This window comes from Macrotis lagotis, chromosome X (assembly GCF_037893015.1).
Source record: "Macrotis lagotis isolate mMagLag1 chromosome X, bilby.v1.9.chrom.fasta, whole genome shotgun sequence".
Taxonomy (NCBI): Eukaryota; Metazoa; Chordata; class Mammalia; order Peramelemorphia; family Peramelidae; genus Macrotis; species Macrotis lagotis.
Window position 1 is genome coordinate 631,154,725 of NC_133666.1, and position 17,821 is coordinate 631,172,545.

The 17,821-nt window shown below is 38.6% G+C and overlaps 1 protein-coding gene across 9 annotated transcripts in view; it reads left to right on the top strand.

Moving 5' to 3' along the window:
• RANBP3 (RAN binding protein 3) overlaps window positions 1–17,821 on the top strand; it is an 84,775-nt gene that overhangs the window by 60,754 nt on the left and 6,200 nt on the right. For 6 of the 9 annotated variants that reach the window (XM_074203800.1, XM_074203797.1, XM_074203795.1 and 3 more), the window contains 6 exons: window positions 8,668–8,746; window positions 11,722–11,824; window positions 12,778–12,902; window positions 13,441–13,561; window positions 13,918–14,060; window positions 15,913–16,090. In XM_074203800.1, coding sequence (XP_074059901.1) covers window positions 8,668–8,746; window positions 11,722–11,824; window positions 12,778–12,902; window positions 13,441–13,561; window positions 13,918–14,060; window positions 15,913–16,090 — 749 coding nt within the window. The remainder of the gene's footprint in view (window positions 1–8,667; window positions 8,747–11,721; window positions 11,825–12,777; window positions 12,903–13,440; window positions 13,562–13,917; window positions 14,061–15,912; window positions 16,091–17,821) is intronic. The other 3 variants (XM_074203796.1, XM_074203802.1, XM_074203803.1) reach the window with 1 other exon arrangement.

The window sequence follows — 17,821 nt, forward strand, 5'->3', positions numbered from 1 at the left end:
TTTGGTGATGTTCTCCAACTCTTCCTTAGTTATAAACTGCTCCCCCTTTCCATAGATGTGACAGGTAAACTAGTCCTTGATTTTCTGATTTGCTTATAGTATTGTTTTTTTATGTCTAAGTCCTGTAACCATTTGGATCTTACCTTGGTAAAGGGTGTTAGGCGTTGGTCTAATCTAAGTTTCTTCCATACTAACTTCCAATTATCCCAGCAGTTTTTATCAAAGAGGGGGTTTTTATCCCAATAGCTGGACTCTTTGGGTTTATCAAACAGCAGCTTACTAAAATCATCTCCTGCTTTTACACCTAGTCTATTCCACTGGTCCACCACTCTGTTTCTTAGCCAATACCAAACAGTTTTGATTACTGATGCTTTATAATATAATTTAAGATCAGGTAGGTCTAAGCCACCTTCATTTGTACTTTTTTTCATTAAGCTCCTGGAAATTCTTGACTTTTTATTTCTCCACATGAATTTACTTACAATTTTTTTCTAACTCATTAAAGTAATTTTTTGGAGTTTTGACTGGTAGGGCACTAAAACAGATAGTTTAGTTTTGGTAGAATTGTCATTTTTATTATATTAGCTTTACTTATCCATGAGCAGTTGATATTTTCCCAGTTATTTAAATCTGATTTAATTTGTGTGAGAAGTGTTTTATAATTGTTTTCAAAAAGATTCTGAGTCTGTCTTGGCAAATAGACTCCCAGGTATTTTATATTGTCTGAGGTTACTTTGAATGGGATTTCTCTTTCTAGCTCTTCCTGCTGTATCTTGCTAGACATATATAGAAAAGTTGAGGATTTATGAGGGTTAGAGTTTAAAAAAAAAGTCACTACTTAATTCAGTTCTCTTAGCAAAGATGTGTTAAATACCTGCTGTGGACAAAATAGTATCTAAACTAGCCAAAGGAACATGAAAACAAAATTGAATTTGTGAGGTAAAGAAAAACTATGCTATTATAATCTTGCTAAATTATTTTGCTGCTCTGAGCCTCAGTTTTCCTCATCTGTAAAATGAAGGGAGGGGTTAAGTTGGCATGCTTAAAGTCTTTTCTATCAGTAATCCTATGTTCAGGACAGCTAGGTGGCACATTGAATAGAGCACCAACCCTGAAGTCAGGAGGACCTGAGCTCAAATTCGGACTCAAGACAATAATTGCCTAGCTGTATGACCTTAGGCAAATCACTCTTAACCCCATTGCCTTAAATAAATAAAATTTAAAAAATAAGTAATCCCACACTCACTAGAAAACAGTAAACCATTCATAGATTTAGAAAATTACAAATTAGCATTATTTATTTTTATTTATTTTGATAACTTTCCCATTTACCTTTTAATCTGGTTCAGGCCTCATTTGTCCATAGAAAGCCTAATTAAGTTGGTTTCAGGATAGGTGGGCAATGATGGGGAAATTAGCAGTTCTGTAAGATCTTATCAAGACTTGTGGAAATTAGTTTGCCTTTCCCTGATAAGAAAATTTTTACCCACTTAAATTGGATACTTTTTCCATCTTAATCTACCATGATGAATTATCAGACTAGGAGGAGGGCATTATTGCTTTTAAGTTATTTGGTAAAGATGGGGATATAAGAGTTAAAGTTTGAGAATTGTTGAAGAAACTTCACTATTGCCATAGAATCTGAATGGAATCCCTGTCAAATGAGATATTCCTCTGCTAATATGTTAATTTCACAACTCAGAAACCATAACTCCCTCCTCAACTCTTTTTTTGTCTCTACTTCTCTTATGCACTGGCACACATTGGGTTTGTTTTGGGGGCTACATTTTCTTTATGTCTGTTTTAGAATACGATGTTCTGAAGCTGTTTGATGGATGTACTGTCTATTCATCTTAACAATAGCCAATTTAGGGATCCCAAGAAACTGTAAGATTATCCTTTTTTCCCCCTAAATAAATTCTGGGTACAAAGAATCACAGAACCCTAGAGCTTTTCAGGCCTTTAATCCAGTTCCTTTATTTTACAGAAATAGATAAGGAAACTGGCAGGTGTAAAAGGATTGTTCAGGGACAAGGCAGATAATTAGTAGTAGAACTAAGACTAATCTTGTCATATTCTTAGTTTTCCAAGCACCTGGAGTGAAATCTTGTACAGAGTAGGATGTCCTTGATAAATAATCAGTTAATAAATTTGTTTTGAATATATAGTATATGGCTCTTTGCAGAGGTCTTTGGGCAAAAACAATCTTCAATTTGGGAAACAAAATAATTTTATGTATTTTCTGAAAGAAACATTTCTAAGGCAAAGGCTATACATGTTCTCTCCAATTGTTATAAATGAGGAACCTGATTGAAAATCTTCTCTACTCTATTGCTTCATATCTTAGGACTCAATCCTCCTTTGAATAAGTTTTCATCTCTCCTTCACCACTGGCTTCTTTCTATAGGCCTTTAAGCATCCTCAGGTCATGCTAATTTTTTAAATTACTTTTAAATCTTCTGTCTCAACTCTTTTCTCTCTTTCAATGTTAAATTGTTGGGAAAAGTTATCTATCCCTGTGCCTATACTTCTCCCACCTAGTCTTTCCTCAACCTATTGATATCTGAACCTCTACCAACACTACACTGCTGAGATTTTTTGGGAAAAACAATTATAAATGATCTAATCACCAAATTTACTGGCTTTTTCTCAGTCCTTTTTTTTTTAACATTTCTGAAAGTTTATAACACATTTTTCCTAGATATTCCTTCTGCCCTCAGATTCTGTTGCTTTTTCCTCTATCTTACCTCATTCCTTTTCCCATTGCTGTCTTGCCATCTTTTCTACTTCTTGGTCAAGGGTCTTCCTCAAGGGTCTGTCTTCAACCTTCTTTCTTTCTTCATATCTTCTATTCTGTCCAAAGTGATCTTCACTGTTGCTCACATGTGATAGTCTTTATTCCATATCTCTGTCCCCTGAATATGGAATGCACTCATTCCCTCACCTCTGCATTTTAAAAAGCACTATTTTCAATCCTTTGTCAATCTCTTTCATTCCAACACCTTCAAGTCCCACCTCTATATAAACTCTTAAATTCTATGTCTTTTGTGCCAGTCTCACTTTGATGTTCCAGCCTCAGCCTTCTATAGGATACTCCTCCTATCTTCCACTAAATGTGTCCAAAGTCATCATTAATCTCCCTAGACCTCCCCTGCTGCCTCCCCTTCCCATCCACCACATCTCATCCTGTATTTCACTGTTAAAAAGAGTCTGTTCTAGGCATAGATTATAACCTGTTATTCCTCATCTCAAAGCCAGATAGCACTTTAGAGATTACCTGTGTTGTGTTGCCAAACTCAAATAGAAATGGACTTAGAAAATGACAAATTAGCGTTATCTCTCTCTCTCTCTCTCTCTCTCTCTCTCTCTCTTTTTTACTATTTCATTAAACGTTACTCAGTTACATTTTGATCTGATTGTAGGCTGGAGTTTAGATTTCACATCTCTCATCTAGTCCAGCTCCTCCTTTGTTTTATTGCTGTGAAAAGTGAATCCTAGAGAAGTAAAGTCATTTACCCAAACTACCCAAGTATTAAATGGTAGGTCCTAGAGTTGAACCCCGGGGCCTTCTAATTTTAAAGATCCTTTCACCTCCCAGTCTGTGTTCTGTGAGACAGGCATGAAATAATACATTCCAGGTGAATCCTTAGAGATACAAAATAAACAAACTCTTATGTATACTTTTAAGCATAGAACAGATCTTCCTGAAAGGTCAGTGAGAGGTCTGACTCTTTTTACTCTTGTACATCTAAAGTCCTACTATAGCTCTTCAATATGAGATGACCCTAAACTCTTGAAGGGTACACCATTAAAACATAAGCTTTGATAGATCATGATAGACAGAAATAAAATCAAAGAAAGAGCCTAGGGACAGCTGAACTAGAACTAGGTAAATACTGGGAAATGGGAATCACTGATAGAAGCACATATTGAAGAGATTTCTTTCAGCTATGACAACTCATGAAGACCTGTCTACTAAGTTCTGAAAGGGTTTTCAGCTATATTAGTAAAGAAAATACTTAGATCTTGTGAAATTCTTAATTCACAGTTTTAACCAGGTTACTCTCCTGCTCAATAAATTATTATGGTTCCCTGTTACCACTTAGGATCAAATATAAACATCTGTTTGGCACTTAAAGCCCTTTATAAGCTTGTCATCTCTATTATGTTGGCTGTGTTCCTGTTTATGGAGTGCACTCCTTCCTCAGGGCTGCATTTTAAAGTCCCTTGGTCCTTTTCAAGACCAAGAGAAATGTTTGGACAGGGACTCCATCATGTTTTTTGTTCTGTAAATGTATTTAAAATCTGCCTGTCTATCACTCTTCTTGGATTCCAGACTCATGCATAATCACTTGTCTTCTGGACATCTCCTGGGATGTCTTATGAGTATCTCACATTTAACATGTCAAAAGTGGAGCTTTTTATCTATACCCCCAAATTGTGAATTTTTCATATTTTTCTTGAGGACAGCACCATTTTTTAAATCACTTATATTCAGTTAGACTAAATTATCTGGGATTTTTTTTACTGTTACTCAATTCCCATGTCTGGTGAGTTGCTGAGTCTTATTAATTCTACCTCCATATCTCTTGACATCCATCCTTTCTTCACTTTCATAGCCTTTGCCTTCTGATTATTTTCTGTACTTCTAGTCTCTGTCCTCTCTATTCCATCCCTTATAACTCCCAGTAATATTCTTTTTTTTTGAAGATAATTGATTTCTTCAGGTATTTTTAAAATTTTCATTTTTTTCCAATAACATGGAAAGGTAGTTTTCTACATTTATCCATATCCATATGTAAGTTTTGAGTTCCACATTTTTCCACTATCCTCTCTTCTTTCCCCCCATCCCCATGGCAGTGAATAATCTGTTAAAAGTTACATGTATATAATCATGTTTAACATATTTCCATATTAGTCATGTTGTGAAAGAGGAATTAAAATTAAGGGGTGGGGAACCATGAAAAAGGAAAGGAAAAATATAGAAAGTTTAAAAGGGGGAACATAGTTATGTTTTGCTCTGCATTCTGTCTCCATAGTTCTTTCTCTAGATGTGTATGGCAGTTTTCATAATAGGTTTCTCAGGAGCAACCTTAATCTCTGAACTGCTGAGAGGAGTTGCAGTCATCATAACTAATCATCTCAAAAATGTTGTTCTTATTGTGTACAGTTCTCCTGATTCTACTCACTTCACTTAGCATCAGTCCATGCAGGTCTTTCTGTGGTTCTCTCAAAGTCTGGATGCCCAGGATTTCTTAGAAAACAATAGTACTCTGTAATATTCATATGGTATAACTTGTTCAGCCATTCCCCTCAATTTCCAATACTTCGTTATTGCAAAAAGAGCTGCTATAAGTGTTTTTGAACATGTAAGACTTTGACTTTTTTTTTTATGATCTCTTTGGGATATTCGCTTAGTATCAAACTGATAAGTCTTAAGACACAGCTCTGATGACACTGTCTTAAGATTTTATGAGTCCTTATTGCCTCTGGAATAAAATTGAAACTCTTAAACTTGGCATTTAATGTCTTCCACGTTTTTTCCACTTATTTTCTGTTACTCCTGTGTTCTTATTCTAAAACAAACTCTCCTTTATTGTCTCCATCCATAGAATTTCTCTGTAATGTTGTTCCTCCTCACCTCTGTTTGTTGGGGTTCCCCAGTTCCCATTCAGCCTCAGAGTCATCTCTAAGAGCTCTTTCATGATTCCTACATGGTTGCAGGGCCCCATACCTCTATACCTTGAATTTGTTCCATATTGACTTATCAGCATACATGGAAGATGGAAACTCCTTGAGGGTAGAACTTTTTTTTTTTTATTTTTAAGATAGGTGGCATAGAACATTGCTTGTTGGACTTGGCATCCTGAAGAACTCAGTTCCAAACCTGCCTCTGTCTCTATTTTTATCACCCTGGCAAGTCATTTACCTTGATCTCAGGTTCCTCATCTCTAAAATGAGGGTAGGAACATTTTTTAAGTGCCAATATGGTGGAGTGAGGAACGAACTCTCTAAATCCCTACAAATTCCCCTCCAAACAACTAGGAATTTATCTAGATGCAGGGAAACTGCTTACCAGCAGGCAGGAAAGTTTTATCTCATTGGGGTGAGAGGCAAGTAAAAGGTCTAAGCGCAGTAGCAAGTAGCAGGCCAACTTCACATCAGGGGGCCAAGCCTGGGACAATCCATCCTTGAGATCCCAGTCTCCTGCAAACCAGTAGCCCTCTAGGCAAGTGAGCAGTATCTGCAGCACAGTAAGACTTATCCCCCAGCACAAGTCACAAGCATGCAAGGCCTTGACTAGTAGTGAAGTTCCATCCCAGTGCCTACCAACCTGGAGACCTCACTCCTGGGACCTGTCAGTAGAAAGATTGTTTCCAAAGCAACCTAACAGCAGTACCCAACCCTGTGGCAGACCAGGAACTAGATTTTTCCTCTAGGGCTCGCTGGCAAAAAAATTTCTGTTATAACAGAAAGGCCTGCAGCTTAACCCCACACCCAAGTGAGACTCTACCCTCCCCCAAGTCCCTCAAGACAAGCCAGAAGGGTAACCTATCTTCTAGTGAGTCACAAGAAAAAGGTAGAAAAAATGAGCAAAAATAGAAAAAGAACTTGACTGTAGAAAGTTATAATGACAGGGAGATTCAAGACATAAACTTAATAGTGTCAAAATGGCTATATGTGAAACCTCAAAGAAAAATGTAATTTGATCTTAGCCCCCCCCAAAAAAATAACTGGAAGAACTTGAAAAACAAATTAGAGAAGTAAAAGAAAAAATTGAGAAAAGAAATGAGAGTCAAGAAGAAAGAAAAAATATCATGGAAAAATAGAGTTAAATATTTACTGTGGAAAATAACTCCCTAAAAAATAAAATTGTCCAAATGATAAAGGAAGTACAAAAGCTCACTGATGAAAATAATTCCTTTAAAATTCCTTAAAAATTAGAAATCAAGTAAGTGGAACTAATGACTCTGAAAAATCAAGATATGATAAAGTCAAAAAAGTTTTTTAAAATGAAGAAAACGTTAAAAAAATCATAATTCTCCCCTCCCAAGAAAAAATGGACAATGTTTTGAAAGAAAACTGCCCTAATAGAACCAGAGGGCAAAATAGAATTGGGAAGAATCCACTGATCACTGCATGAAAGATCCCCAAATGAGAACTCCCAGGAACATCTTATCCAAAATCCAGAGCTCACAGTTCAAAAGAGAAGATTCTGTAAGCAGCCAAAAAAGAAAACAATTCCAATATGTGAAGCTACATTTAGGATTACACAGGATTTAGCAGCTTTCACATTAAATAACTGGAGAGCTTGGAATATATTACTGGAAGGCAAAGAAGTTGATATTTTGTATGCTTTTAAATCCAAGTGCCAAATGCCAAGAGCCATATGGCTCTTGGGGGGAAAAGTTTCCCTACCCCTGAAAATATAATTGGGAGTCTACTTGTCAATACAAATCCAGGGACTATGTGAATACAACTATAAAACTTTTCACACAAAGTCAGATCTAAACAATTAGAAAAATATTAATTAGGGGCAGCTAGGTGGCGCAATGGATAGAGCACTGGCCCTGGAGTCAGGAGTACCTGAGTTCAAATTTGGCCTCAGATACTTAATAATGTGGCCTTGGGCAAGCCACTTAACTCCATTTGACTTGCAACATCCTAAAAAAAATATATTAATTACTCATCGGGTCAGCCAAGTCAGTATAATAAAAATGAAAATTCTACCTGAATTACTCTAGTTCTAGGGAAAAAACTGTCATCTGGAAGATACATATATAACCTATATCTCATTACTTGCTTTCCAGGGATGGGAGGATAGAATGGAGGAAGAAAAATATGTAACTCAAAAGTCTTATTAAAAAATGAATGTTGAGAACTATATAAGTAATTAGAAAAAATAAAATGAAAATGTTGTAAAGATTTATGTGAACTGATACACAGTGAGCAGAATCAAGAGAACATTTTACAGAGACAACAGTAACAGTAATAGTTTTATGAAGAACTTGAATGACTTGGTTATTCTCAGCAATACACAGAATTTAAGACAATCCAAGTCTTTCTATACAAAATGGAAATATTTTATAGAATTGTACTTGTATGACATCTGATTGTTTACTGTCTAAGGGTGCTGGTGGAGAGGGTTAGAATTTGGAACTCAAAACTTTAAAAATCTTTTAAAAAATAAAGTAAAATGAGGGTATTACTAGCACCTACCTCATAGGGTACATTAAAGTGTTAAGGAAATGTTAACTATTATTATAGCTGCCACTATCTAGCACTGTACTTGACCAGTGTACATGATAGATTGAGGACAGATTCAGTGACAACCAGGACCCTCCTGGATACTGGCCCAGAGCCAGGATAGAAGGTGTAGAGGGAGGGGCTACATGGCCTTAGGGGAAGGGACACTGGAACATACCCCTGACAGGAAAAAACCTCAACCTGGTTTCTCATCTGTAAAATGGGAATCATAATGCATCTTGTATCTACTTTACAAGATTGTTGATAAGGGCAAATGAAATATTTTATGCAATGCACTTTGTAAACCAAACTATAAATTTATATAGGTTTCATGTGTGTTTTCTTCTGTGTTCTTTGAGGATGCATTAGATTTAATAGAGGTATATTTCATTTATCCTTATTAATAACCTTTCTCTTCAGTTTAGAGAACTCTTCGAATAATACTGATTCCTCCAGCAACAAATTTGTGTTTGGACAGAACATGAGCGAAAGGGTGTTGGTGAGTTATTTCTTTCTTCTCTTTTTTTGTCATTTAGTGTGCATATATTCACCACCACCACCACCCCCCCCGTATAATTCGTTTTCATCTCAATGTATATGACTATGCCACCTCCTTTACCTCCACCCATTGAACCTGACCTTGATGAAATTCAGGCAAAGGTTTTATATTTTCCTGGCTCATTTCTGATGCTACTGCCCCATTTCTTTCTGCAAAATTGGACATGGTATAGTGGACAGAATGTTGAACTTGGGAACTTGAATTCAAATCCCATTTCTGACATTTGCCTGGCTGTGTGACAATGAGCAATGCCATTAGCATCTCAGCTTGTCACTTAATACTGCTTCACTTTTCTGAAATTTAGCTTTCTCCCTCTCCTCTCTCTGAAAATGATGTTGGTGGTATTGGTATTCTGTTTTATTGGCTGAAGTGATCGAATTGCTGTGTAAATATTAAAGAAATATTACTGTCACGGGTGACAAGTTGTTTCCTGAGGAAGCCAAGGCACAACAACCAAAAGAGACTTTTATGATATGGATAAAATTATTCTTTAACAAGTTCTCTCCATTTAGAATTGCAAACATTTACTATTAATGAAACATAGAAGCATAGTAGAATGATTGTTGTATGAAATATCAAAGACTAGTATCTTTGAGCAAGCCTTTTCTTCTTCTTAAGTCTTGGTTTCTTTCCATATAAAATTAGGAAGTTATACTTGTGAGGGCCTTTCTAGCCCTAACACTTCATGTTGTTCTTGTTAAGTGTCCATATGAAAATCTTATTTGTCATAGTAAGGCAGGGATACAGAGAGTAAGATTTTTTAAAAAATGACTCCTAAAATTTTAAATGACTGGAGCCTTTTGACTTCAGAATATAGAATTCTTATTGTCAGGGTGTAATTCCTGAGGTATAGGTGAATAGCCACCATTTTTTAGCCTGCTACTGTGTCATCTTATGAATCTCATCACTGACTATTGGTTTGAGGGCTCTTTGTCCTAAGTAATGATTGTCATTAAAGAAATCAAATCACCTGACCTAGATGAATGACTTTTTTTTTAATATTGAAAGAACTGGTGAATGGAATGACTTAATCCAGGCAATAATAATAATATCTAAAAAAAAGAAAAAGCCACCAAAACATTGGAAAAGGAGGGACCTAGTTGTCAAAGAAAGAAAAGGGAAAGAAGAGCTTAGAAATTAGTCTTACAAGCATGATTTCAGTTCCAGAACAGTTCATTAAAGGGATGGTTAATGAATGTCTAGAAAAGAAAGCAATTATCACAATGAAGACACATGGCTTCATCAAGAACTGATCATATTGGGGCAGCTAGGTGGCGTAGTGGATAAAGCACTGGCCCTGGAGTCAGGAGTACCTGGGTTCAAATCCAGTCTCAGACACTTAATAATTACCTAGCTGTGTGGCTTTGGGCAAGCCACTTAACCCTGTTTGCCTTGCAAAAAAAAGAACTGATCATATTGGATCAGCCTTGTTTCTTTTCTTGTCAGATTTATTAAACTAGTAGATAAGAGGAATTTGGTAAGGATAGTTTTTCTCTGTTTTAGCAGAATGAGCTTGCTAAAAGTCTCTCACACTATCCCTGTGGAAAATCTAATATAGGGTACAGAGATTAATATAAAATTAATATAAAAGAACACTTGGGATAGCTAGGAAACTAGAAAATAGACTCAGGGTTACAAAAAAAAATCTAGACAGGATAAAATGTTAGATTGAATCAAGTAGGGATATATGTAAAGTCTTAGATTTGGGTTAAAAATATATTTTAAATACTAAGATGGGTGAAGCATGCTAAGATTTGAAATTATCTAAAAAAGACCTGAACTTGCAGTGGATTGCAAGCTCAGTATTTATCTACAGTATGAAGTTGCTGCTAAAAAACTCTGGTGACTTAAGGGTGCTTTAATATGCTTCCAAGCATAAAGGGGTAATAATTATCTATAATTTGATGTTTTCAGATCCTATGTGATGTCGCCTTGTGTTCAGTTCCAGACACCTTACATTAAGAAATAGATAATTAGAGTGCATACAGAAAACTTCAGAATTCTGAATGGCCTTCATAGAGATAACTGGCTGGAAAAGAAAAGATTCAGGTGTGAGATATATAGTAGGTTGTGTTCTAGTATTGAAAGTGTCATCATCTGAAAAAAGAGATGAGATTTGTTCTGTTGTCCCAGGAGAGCAGCATTAGTTAGTTGCAGTGAGTGGAAAGTGCAGAGAGGCAAGGTTTAGGCTTGATGTCTGGAAAAGCTTTCTAGCAAATACTTTTGCGGAAGTGACATGGGCTACTTTGAGGTTATGGTTTCCTCTTCAGTGGATGTCTTTAGTCAGGGGTTGGACAACCACTCATTGGATTTGTCATATTGGGCATTCTTTCTAGCTATTAATTGAACTAGATTGCTACTGAGGTTCTTCCCAATTCTCAAATTCTGTGATTCTATTGATTCTGCATCTTTGATTATAACTTTATTTCCAAGGAAGCCTAGTACAGAAATTTATAATACTATGTAAAATAAATTAAAGATAGTAAATAACTTATTTGCTTTGCTTTTTACCACATTCAGTTTCTTAAGTCTTAGCACTGCTAACTAATGAGGATATTTGCATTAAACTCAGGGAGTTTAGGAAAAAAAGGAAAGGAGAGACTACAACAAAAGAACAAAGTGTTTAACCTTTTGTCTTCTGATGACTCTGACAGTGGAAATAACAGTGCTTGACCTCTGCTTCCCACAGGAAATATAATGTGCAGCTTCTGGGTGGGATGTGTGCCTGGACAGGTTTAAGTCCAGTCCATATATCAAGTGTCCCCAGTAGACACTGGTAGGTACTCCAGTCCTTTGTAAAAGAAGTAAGAAGCAAAGAGAAATAAGTTTCGTAGATCATGAGTGACTGCTCTCCTCACCTAGAAACTTTCTTCGTTACAATGATTTCATCTTAATATGTCGCTTGTCCCCTGCAGAGTCCACCAAAATCTAGTGAATCTAGTATAGATGCCAGCAAGGACAACACTGCTGCTGAGTCTGGCTCAGAATCCTCTTCTCTGGAAGCTACCCCTGAGAAAGGTAAACCATGAACATCTTTTCTGCGAGCTTCCAGGATCTGACAGGTTTTATTGACAATATTTCAAATTACTGAAGGTGTCATGATTATACAGGTCAACAAATAGACCTACTATAGTCTGTTCATTAGGCCCTGATGCCCAGGATTTCAGGGTCGAAGTTGTGCAACTTTGCAAAATATACTTTGGAACCATTTCTGAGGATGACAAGTCTGCTGTCATGATTTTGTTGGGCAATGAATCCATATGTACTGCATTCAATGGAGGGTAGTAGCCTGAAGGGTAGGCCCAGCCAAAGAGCTGATCTCTAGGAGAGTTATTAGCCTAAACTTCCATCTCTCCCTTATTTGAAGAATGATTTTTCACCCTGTAACAAAGCTAAATATAGCCAACAACCTGAAGTCATTTTATGGTCTCTGGGCTTCAGTTTCTTTCTCCATAAAATTAGAGTATAGCTAATCCCTACAGTCCTTTCCAATGTTTTTAACCTCATACATCTTAATTTCCCACTTAACAAATTTAGTGGTTATCATTTGTTAAAGCCATCAGAAGTAATGGATACATTCTCCTTATTGACATTCAAAAAAACTTTTCAGGGGTGTACTTTGTAGAGTTGTGTGTTTAGGGGTTTCTTAGGAGGGATGTTATATCAAAAATATATCAGTGATTTTTTTTGTTAAGTACTTTTATTAAAGGCTAGACATAGTACATTTCCAGTATTCCCCTTGATTTGTCACTGATAATGCTTTCAGTCATTTTTTAAAAGAAAGTAATATTTCTTATAGCACCCGAATTTCAGGCCTATTTTTAAAGGACCTAGTTCACTCTTCTTCTGACTGCCCACCACTTTTCCACACTTCAGGAGGGAGCTCAAATGATCAGGCTGGTTCTTTTTTGTGTGTTTCTGTGATGGATAAATGATCCCCTTTCCAAACAAACATGGAAAATGTTGTTTAGCTAATAATGTTTCAGAATCACTGGCAGAGTCAGCAGCCGCCTACACCAAGGCCACAGCCAGGAAGTGTTTACTAGAAAAGGTGGAGGTGATCACCGGAGAAGAGGCAGAGAGCAATGTGTTACAGGTAAGGTGGGGGCTGGCCTGGAAGCAGCTTTGACAAGTCGGCATGTTCTGTCTTAAGATGGGGTTTACCAATAAGAGCAGCTGTTCAGAGCATCCTGATAGAGCTTCTTTATGAAAAGTGGCAGTCTCCAGACCTCATATAGTTTGATCATGTGGCTTTATGTAATTTGTCCACTGCCTGGGAGGGAGAGGTCTCCAGGCCCTAAACCAAGAGTCCTCAGGTTCTCTCGGGGGCTACAGGAAAAGTCTGATGAGGCTTCTATGAGACTTTATGGCCAATTATTAGTTAGGAATTCCCAGTTTCCCTAACATGGTTTGAAAATTAGCTCGAAAATTAGCTCTGCCCCCTTAAGTGAACAAGAGTGCTTTTCTAGGGGGCGGCTAGGTGGTGCAGTGGATAGAGCACCTGCCCTAGAGTCAGGAGTACCTAAGTTCAAATCCGGCCTCAGACACTTAATAATTACCTAGCTGTGTGGCCTTGGGCAAGCCACTTAACCACCTTTGCCTGGCAAAAAAAAAAGTGCTTTTCTGTGTTACAGATCCAGTGCAAGTTGTTTGTGTTTGACAAAACATCACAGTCTTGGGTGGAAAGAGGCAGAGGACTACTCAGACTTAATGACATGGCATCAACAGATGATGGGACGTTACAGTCCCGACTAGGTAAGGAGAACTCAGGGGCCAAGCCCAACCTCCACTTTTCACCTCCCCCACATCCTGAGTTGTCATGCCTGCTCCTAAGTCCCTACCTCATCCAAAAAAGAATGGGTCCATGTTCTTTCTGACCTCCTCTAATTCTCCTCCTAGGCTCTGGAATGTCTGTTTCTGCAGGTAGAAAAACAAGCAGCTTTCCAGTATAAGTAGCTTAATCATGAAATGTCTAGTTCAGGTGTTCTTGCTTCAGACTTTGGAAGGATTATCTGGATTCATACGTATCCCTGTGGAATCTTTCCCCTTGAGCAGCAGGGTATAAGACTTGCTTTTCTATTTGTTGACATGCTTGGTTTTATTGCTTCCAGTCATGCGGACCCAGGGAAGCCTGCGGCTCATCCTCAACACCAAACTGTGGGCACAGATGCAGATCGACAAAGCGAGTGAGAAGAGCATCCGAATCACAGCCATGGATACAGAGGATCAAGGAGTCAAAGTGTTCCTAATCTCAGTAGGTTCTCAGTAGGAGCCTCCTCAGTTCATTTCAGTTTTAGAATCCAATGGGTGCAGGGGCAGCTAGGTGGCACAGTGGATAAAGCACTGGCCCTGGAGTCAGGAGTACCTGGGTTCAAATCCAGTCTCAGACACTTAATAATTATTTAGCTGTGTGGCCTTGGGCAAGCCACTTAACCCTATTTGCCTTGCAAAAACTAAAAAAAAAAAAGGAAAAAAAAGAATCCAATGGGTGTGTTGTTCCTGTAGTTTGAGCTGTACATGTATGAATAATGACCTGTGTGCTTCACCTGTACCAGGCACAGCAGGGGGAAGAATGGGAAGAAATAGGAGGAAAGAGACACAAGGAGGGAATCTCCCTCCTACCCATAAAGATCCCAAAGGGACTCACATATGGGGTACAATAACATAAGAAATTCAGGACTGTAGTTTGAGTGGCAGGAGCTTTAAGAATGGTCAGAGGTATGGGGTGGCTAGGTGGTACAGTGGATAGAGAACCGGCCCTGGAGTCAGAAGTACCTGAGTTCAAATCCGGCCTCAATAATTACCTAGCTGTGTAGCCTTGCAAGGGTTTGAATGGACAGGAGAAAAGGGGATGTTGAATTGAGCCTTAAAGAATAAGTAGAATTTAGATAACTCATATTTGTTTATAGATTGGATTTGTGCCTATTTCTCCTAAATGTAACAACATTCAAGTGTAGGAGAGGGGTGGACATACTTGTCAAAGGCAGTGACCTTGGATAGCTGTTGAGGACAGGAAGGAAAATCAGCCTGACTGGAGTAGAAGGGGTTAGCTGTGGAGCAGTTAGAAAATAGCATAGTGCACACTCTGGAAGGAGAAGAATTCTGATTTCCTACAAGAGGAAATACACCCACATGGCATTCCTAAGGTTGATGGATAGCCTTTGGTGTGGGACTGGCGTTCCTGGAACGAGCCTCAGGTTTTCCACACTCCCCTTCGGCTCTTCCAATATGAAGTGGAGATGGAACAGTGTCCACTATGCAGACTCAGCAATCCACTTAACCTCTCTCATGATTTTTTTTTATTAATATTTGTTTTCCAATTTGAATTTTACAATTTTTCCCACACCCTCCCTTTCCCTTCCCCATCCCTCCACAGAAGGCAGTCTGATAATCTTTACATTGTTTCTATACATTGATTGAAATTGAATTCCACTCACCTCTCTTTTCCTTTCTGTTTTTGTTTTTGCAAGGCAGTGGGATTGTGACTTGCCCAAGATTATGCAACTAGGCAGTTATTAAGTGTCTGAGGCCGCATTTGAACTCAGGGCCAGTGCTTTATCCACTGCACCACCTAGCTGTACCCCCCCACACACACCTCTGTTGTACTGACTTGGTGATCCAAGGTATTTGGGGGATTTGAATCCTAGGATTTAGAACCAGAAGGGACCTTGAAGATGAGAATTAAATTCTCTTATTTTATACATGAGGAAATGGAAGTCTAAAAAGGAAAGGGAGCTTGGTTTTTGTAATTGGTAGATTTGAGTTTTCTGACTCCCAAGCTTTTTTTAATACCTGCATTTTTGTCCTTTTCCCCAGCAAGATAAATTCTTCTCTGGACTGATCATTTTTCTATTTTGAAATTATTCTCACTGCCCTTCAATCTTTGCTGCTGTTTCTTACACGTCAAAATGTTTTTAGTCTCCTAATACTTTCTAATGTGACTACCCACCCAGCCCCCATTCCTTCCATTTGGAGAACCTTGGAACAGAGGAGGGAAGGCTCACAAGTTTGTGGTGGCACCTGGGCCTTTTGTTCTTCCTCCTTGGGGAGGGAGGGGGTCACATTTTAATCAGTTCTCTTTATGCAATCTCCCTTTCTCTTTATAGGCCAGCTCCAAAGATACAGGGCAGCTGTATGCAGCACTGCACCATCGGATCCTGGCATTGCGTAGCAGGATAGAGCAAGAACAGGAGACCAAGATCACAGCTCCAGAACCTGAAGTGACACAGTCTAATGAGGAAGACAGTGATGATGATGTTCTGGCTCCTGCTGCATCTGCTGGAGGTGAGGATTCTGGCCTCAAGTCAGCCCAGCTTTTAAGGCAGTAGTCTAGGATCAGAAAAGGTTCTGAATGATAGTTAAACATTACAAACTAGCTGTGCAGACAAGTTAACAAGCCTGGCCCGATGCTCAGCCCTGGGATATTAGAGAACAGCACAAATAGTCCCTGCCCTCGAGGAGCTCATAGTCAGTCTTATGATAAAATGTTCAAGGTGGAGTCAAAGAGGGGGATATTCTAAGGAAGATATTGGGGGGATGGGAAGGGCCTCTTGCTAAAGGTGTCATTTTAACTGAGGAAGGCAGGGATGCCTGGAGCTGGAGCCATGGAGGGATAGCATTCTAGGCAGGGCAACTGGCAGAAAGGCCCAGAGCTGGGAGGTAGAAGTCCTGGTCAGGAATGACAGGGAGGCAGCATCTCTAGAGGATATTTAGGAAGGGATATGACCAAATGAAGTGGAGTAGGTGAAACATAAGGTAATGAGGACAGGTACCAGTATCAGAGGAGTGAATGAGACATCTAGGAGAAATGTTGGCACAATGTAATGGACAGGACTTGGCAAGAGAGAAGATGGGGATGGGGATAGAGTGAGTAGAACATGAGAGGTTGAGAATGCCACCCAGGTGATCAGGAAGATGGTACTTTATAGACTGATAGAGACAGGGGACAAGGTTTGGCATGGGGGGAAGGGGGATAATGAGTTCAATTTTGGACATATTGAGTATAAAATATCTGTGAAGGTAAACAATTTGAGGTATCGAATAGGAAGTTGGAGTTGTGAATCTAGAGGCTGGATGAAAAGTTGATCTTAGAGTCATGCATAGAGGTGTTCATACAATCCACGGGTACTGATGAGATCGTTAAGCAAGATAAAATAGTGGGAGAAAGAAGAGGGCCTAGGACCAGAGCCTTGGGGATGCCTCTAGTTAAATGAGACGAAGAGCCAGCAAATGATACTGAAAAGGAGAGAAGAATGTGATGGACAATGTCAAAGGTTACAGAGAGGCCAAGAAAGGGTGAGGATTGAGAACGGACCAGAGTAATCTCTGCTGTGTATTGATGGAGGATTTAGGTCTAGCCCTGAGGTCCTGTCCTCTCAGAGATTGTGGCAAGGGTTAAAGTGTTTTTTATCTGGGACCACTCTAGAAATAGGATGAAACCTACTGGAAGAGATAGAAGGAGGGAAAGCTCACAAGCTTATTCTGACAATGAAGTTGAATGTCAGCAACTTCTAGATACCCATCTTGTTCAGTATCCTTCTGTCCTTTTCTCTCTGTCATACACATTCTGAGAACTAACCTCCTCACTGAATGGATTAGTTTCTCACTCTGTCCTCCTCCCTCTTCCTCACTTATTTACACATGTATACACATGTACACATGTATTTTAACTGGAAACAAACTGTATTGTTTGAGTGTCAGGGCTTGATCCTGAGAGAGAGGAGACTCATTTCATCATCCCATAGATGGTTAGGCCAGATAATGGTTGCTAGCCTTCATTTTAGGAAGAAATTTTGGCAGCATAGATATTGCTGGAGACCTTATCAGTGGAACCCTTAAAAATGGATTAGATGTTAAATACAGTAATAGCAATACAGCAATATTGTTTGAAGAATAACTGAACACCTAAGCTATTTTGAGTTTTAAATAGTCAAATGAAATACAACAGACCCATCAAGGAAGTTGCTATCCACCTCCAGAGAAAGACTGATGAGAAGTATGGGCTGTGTGTGTGTG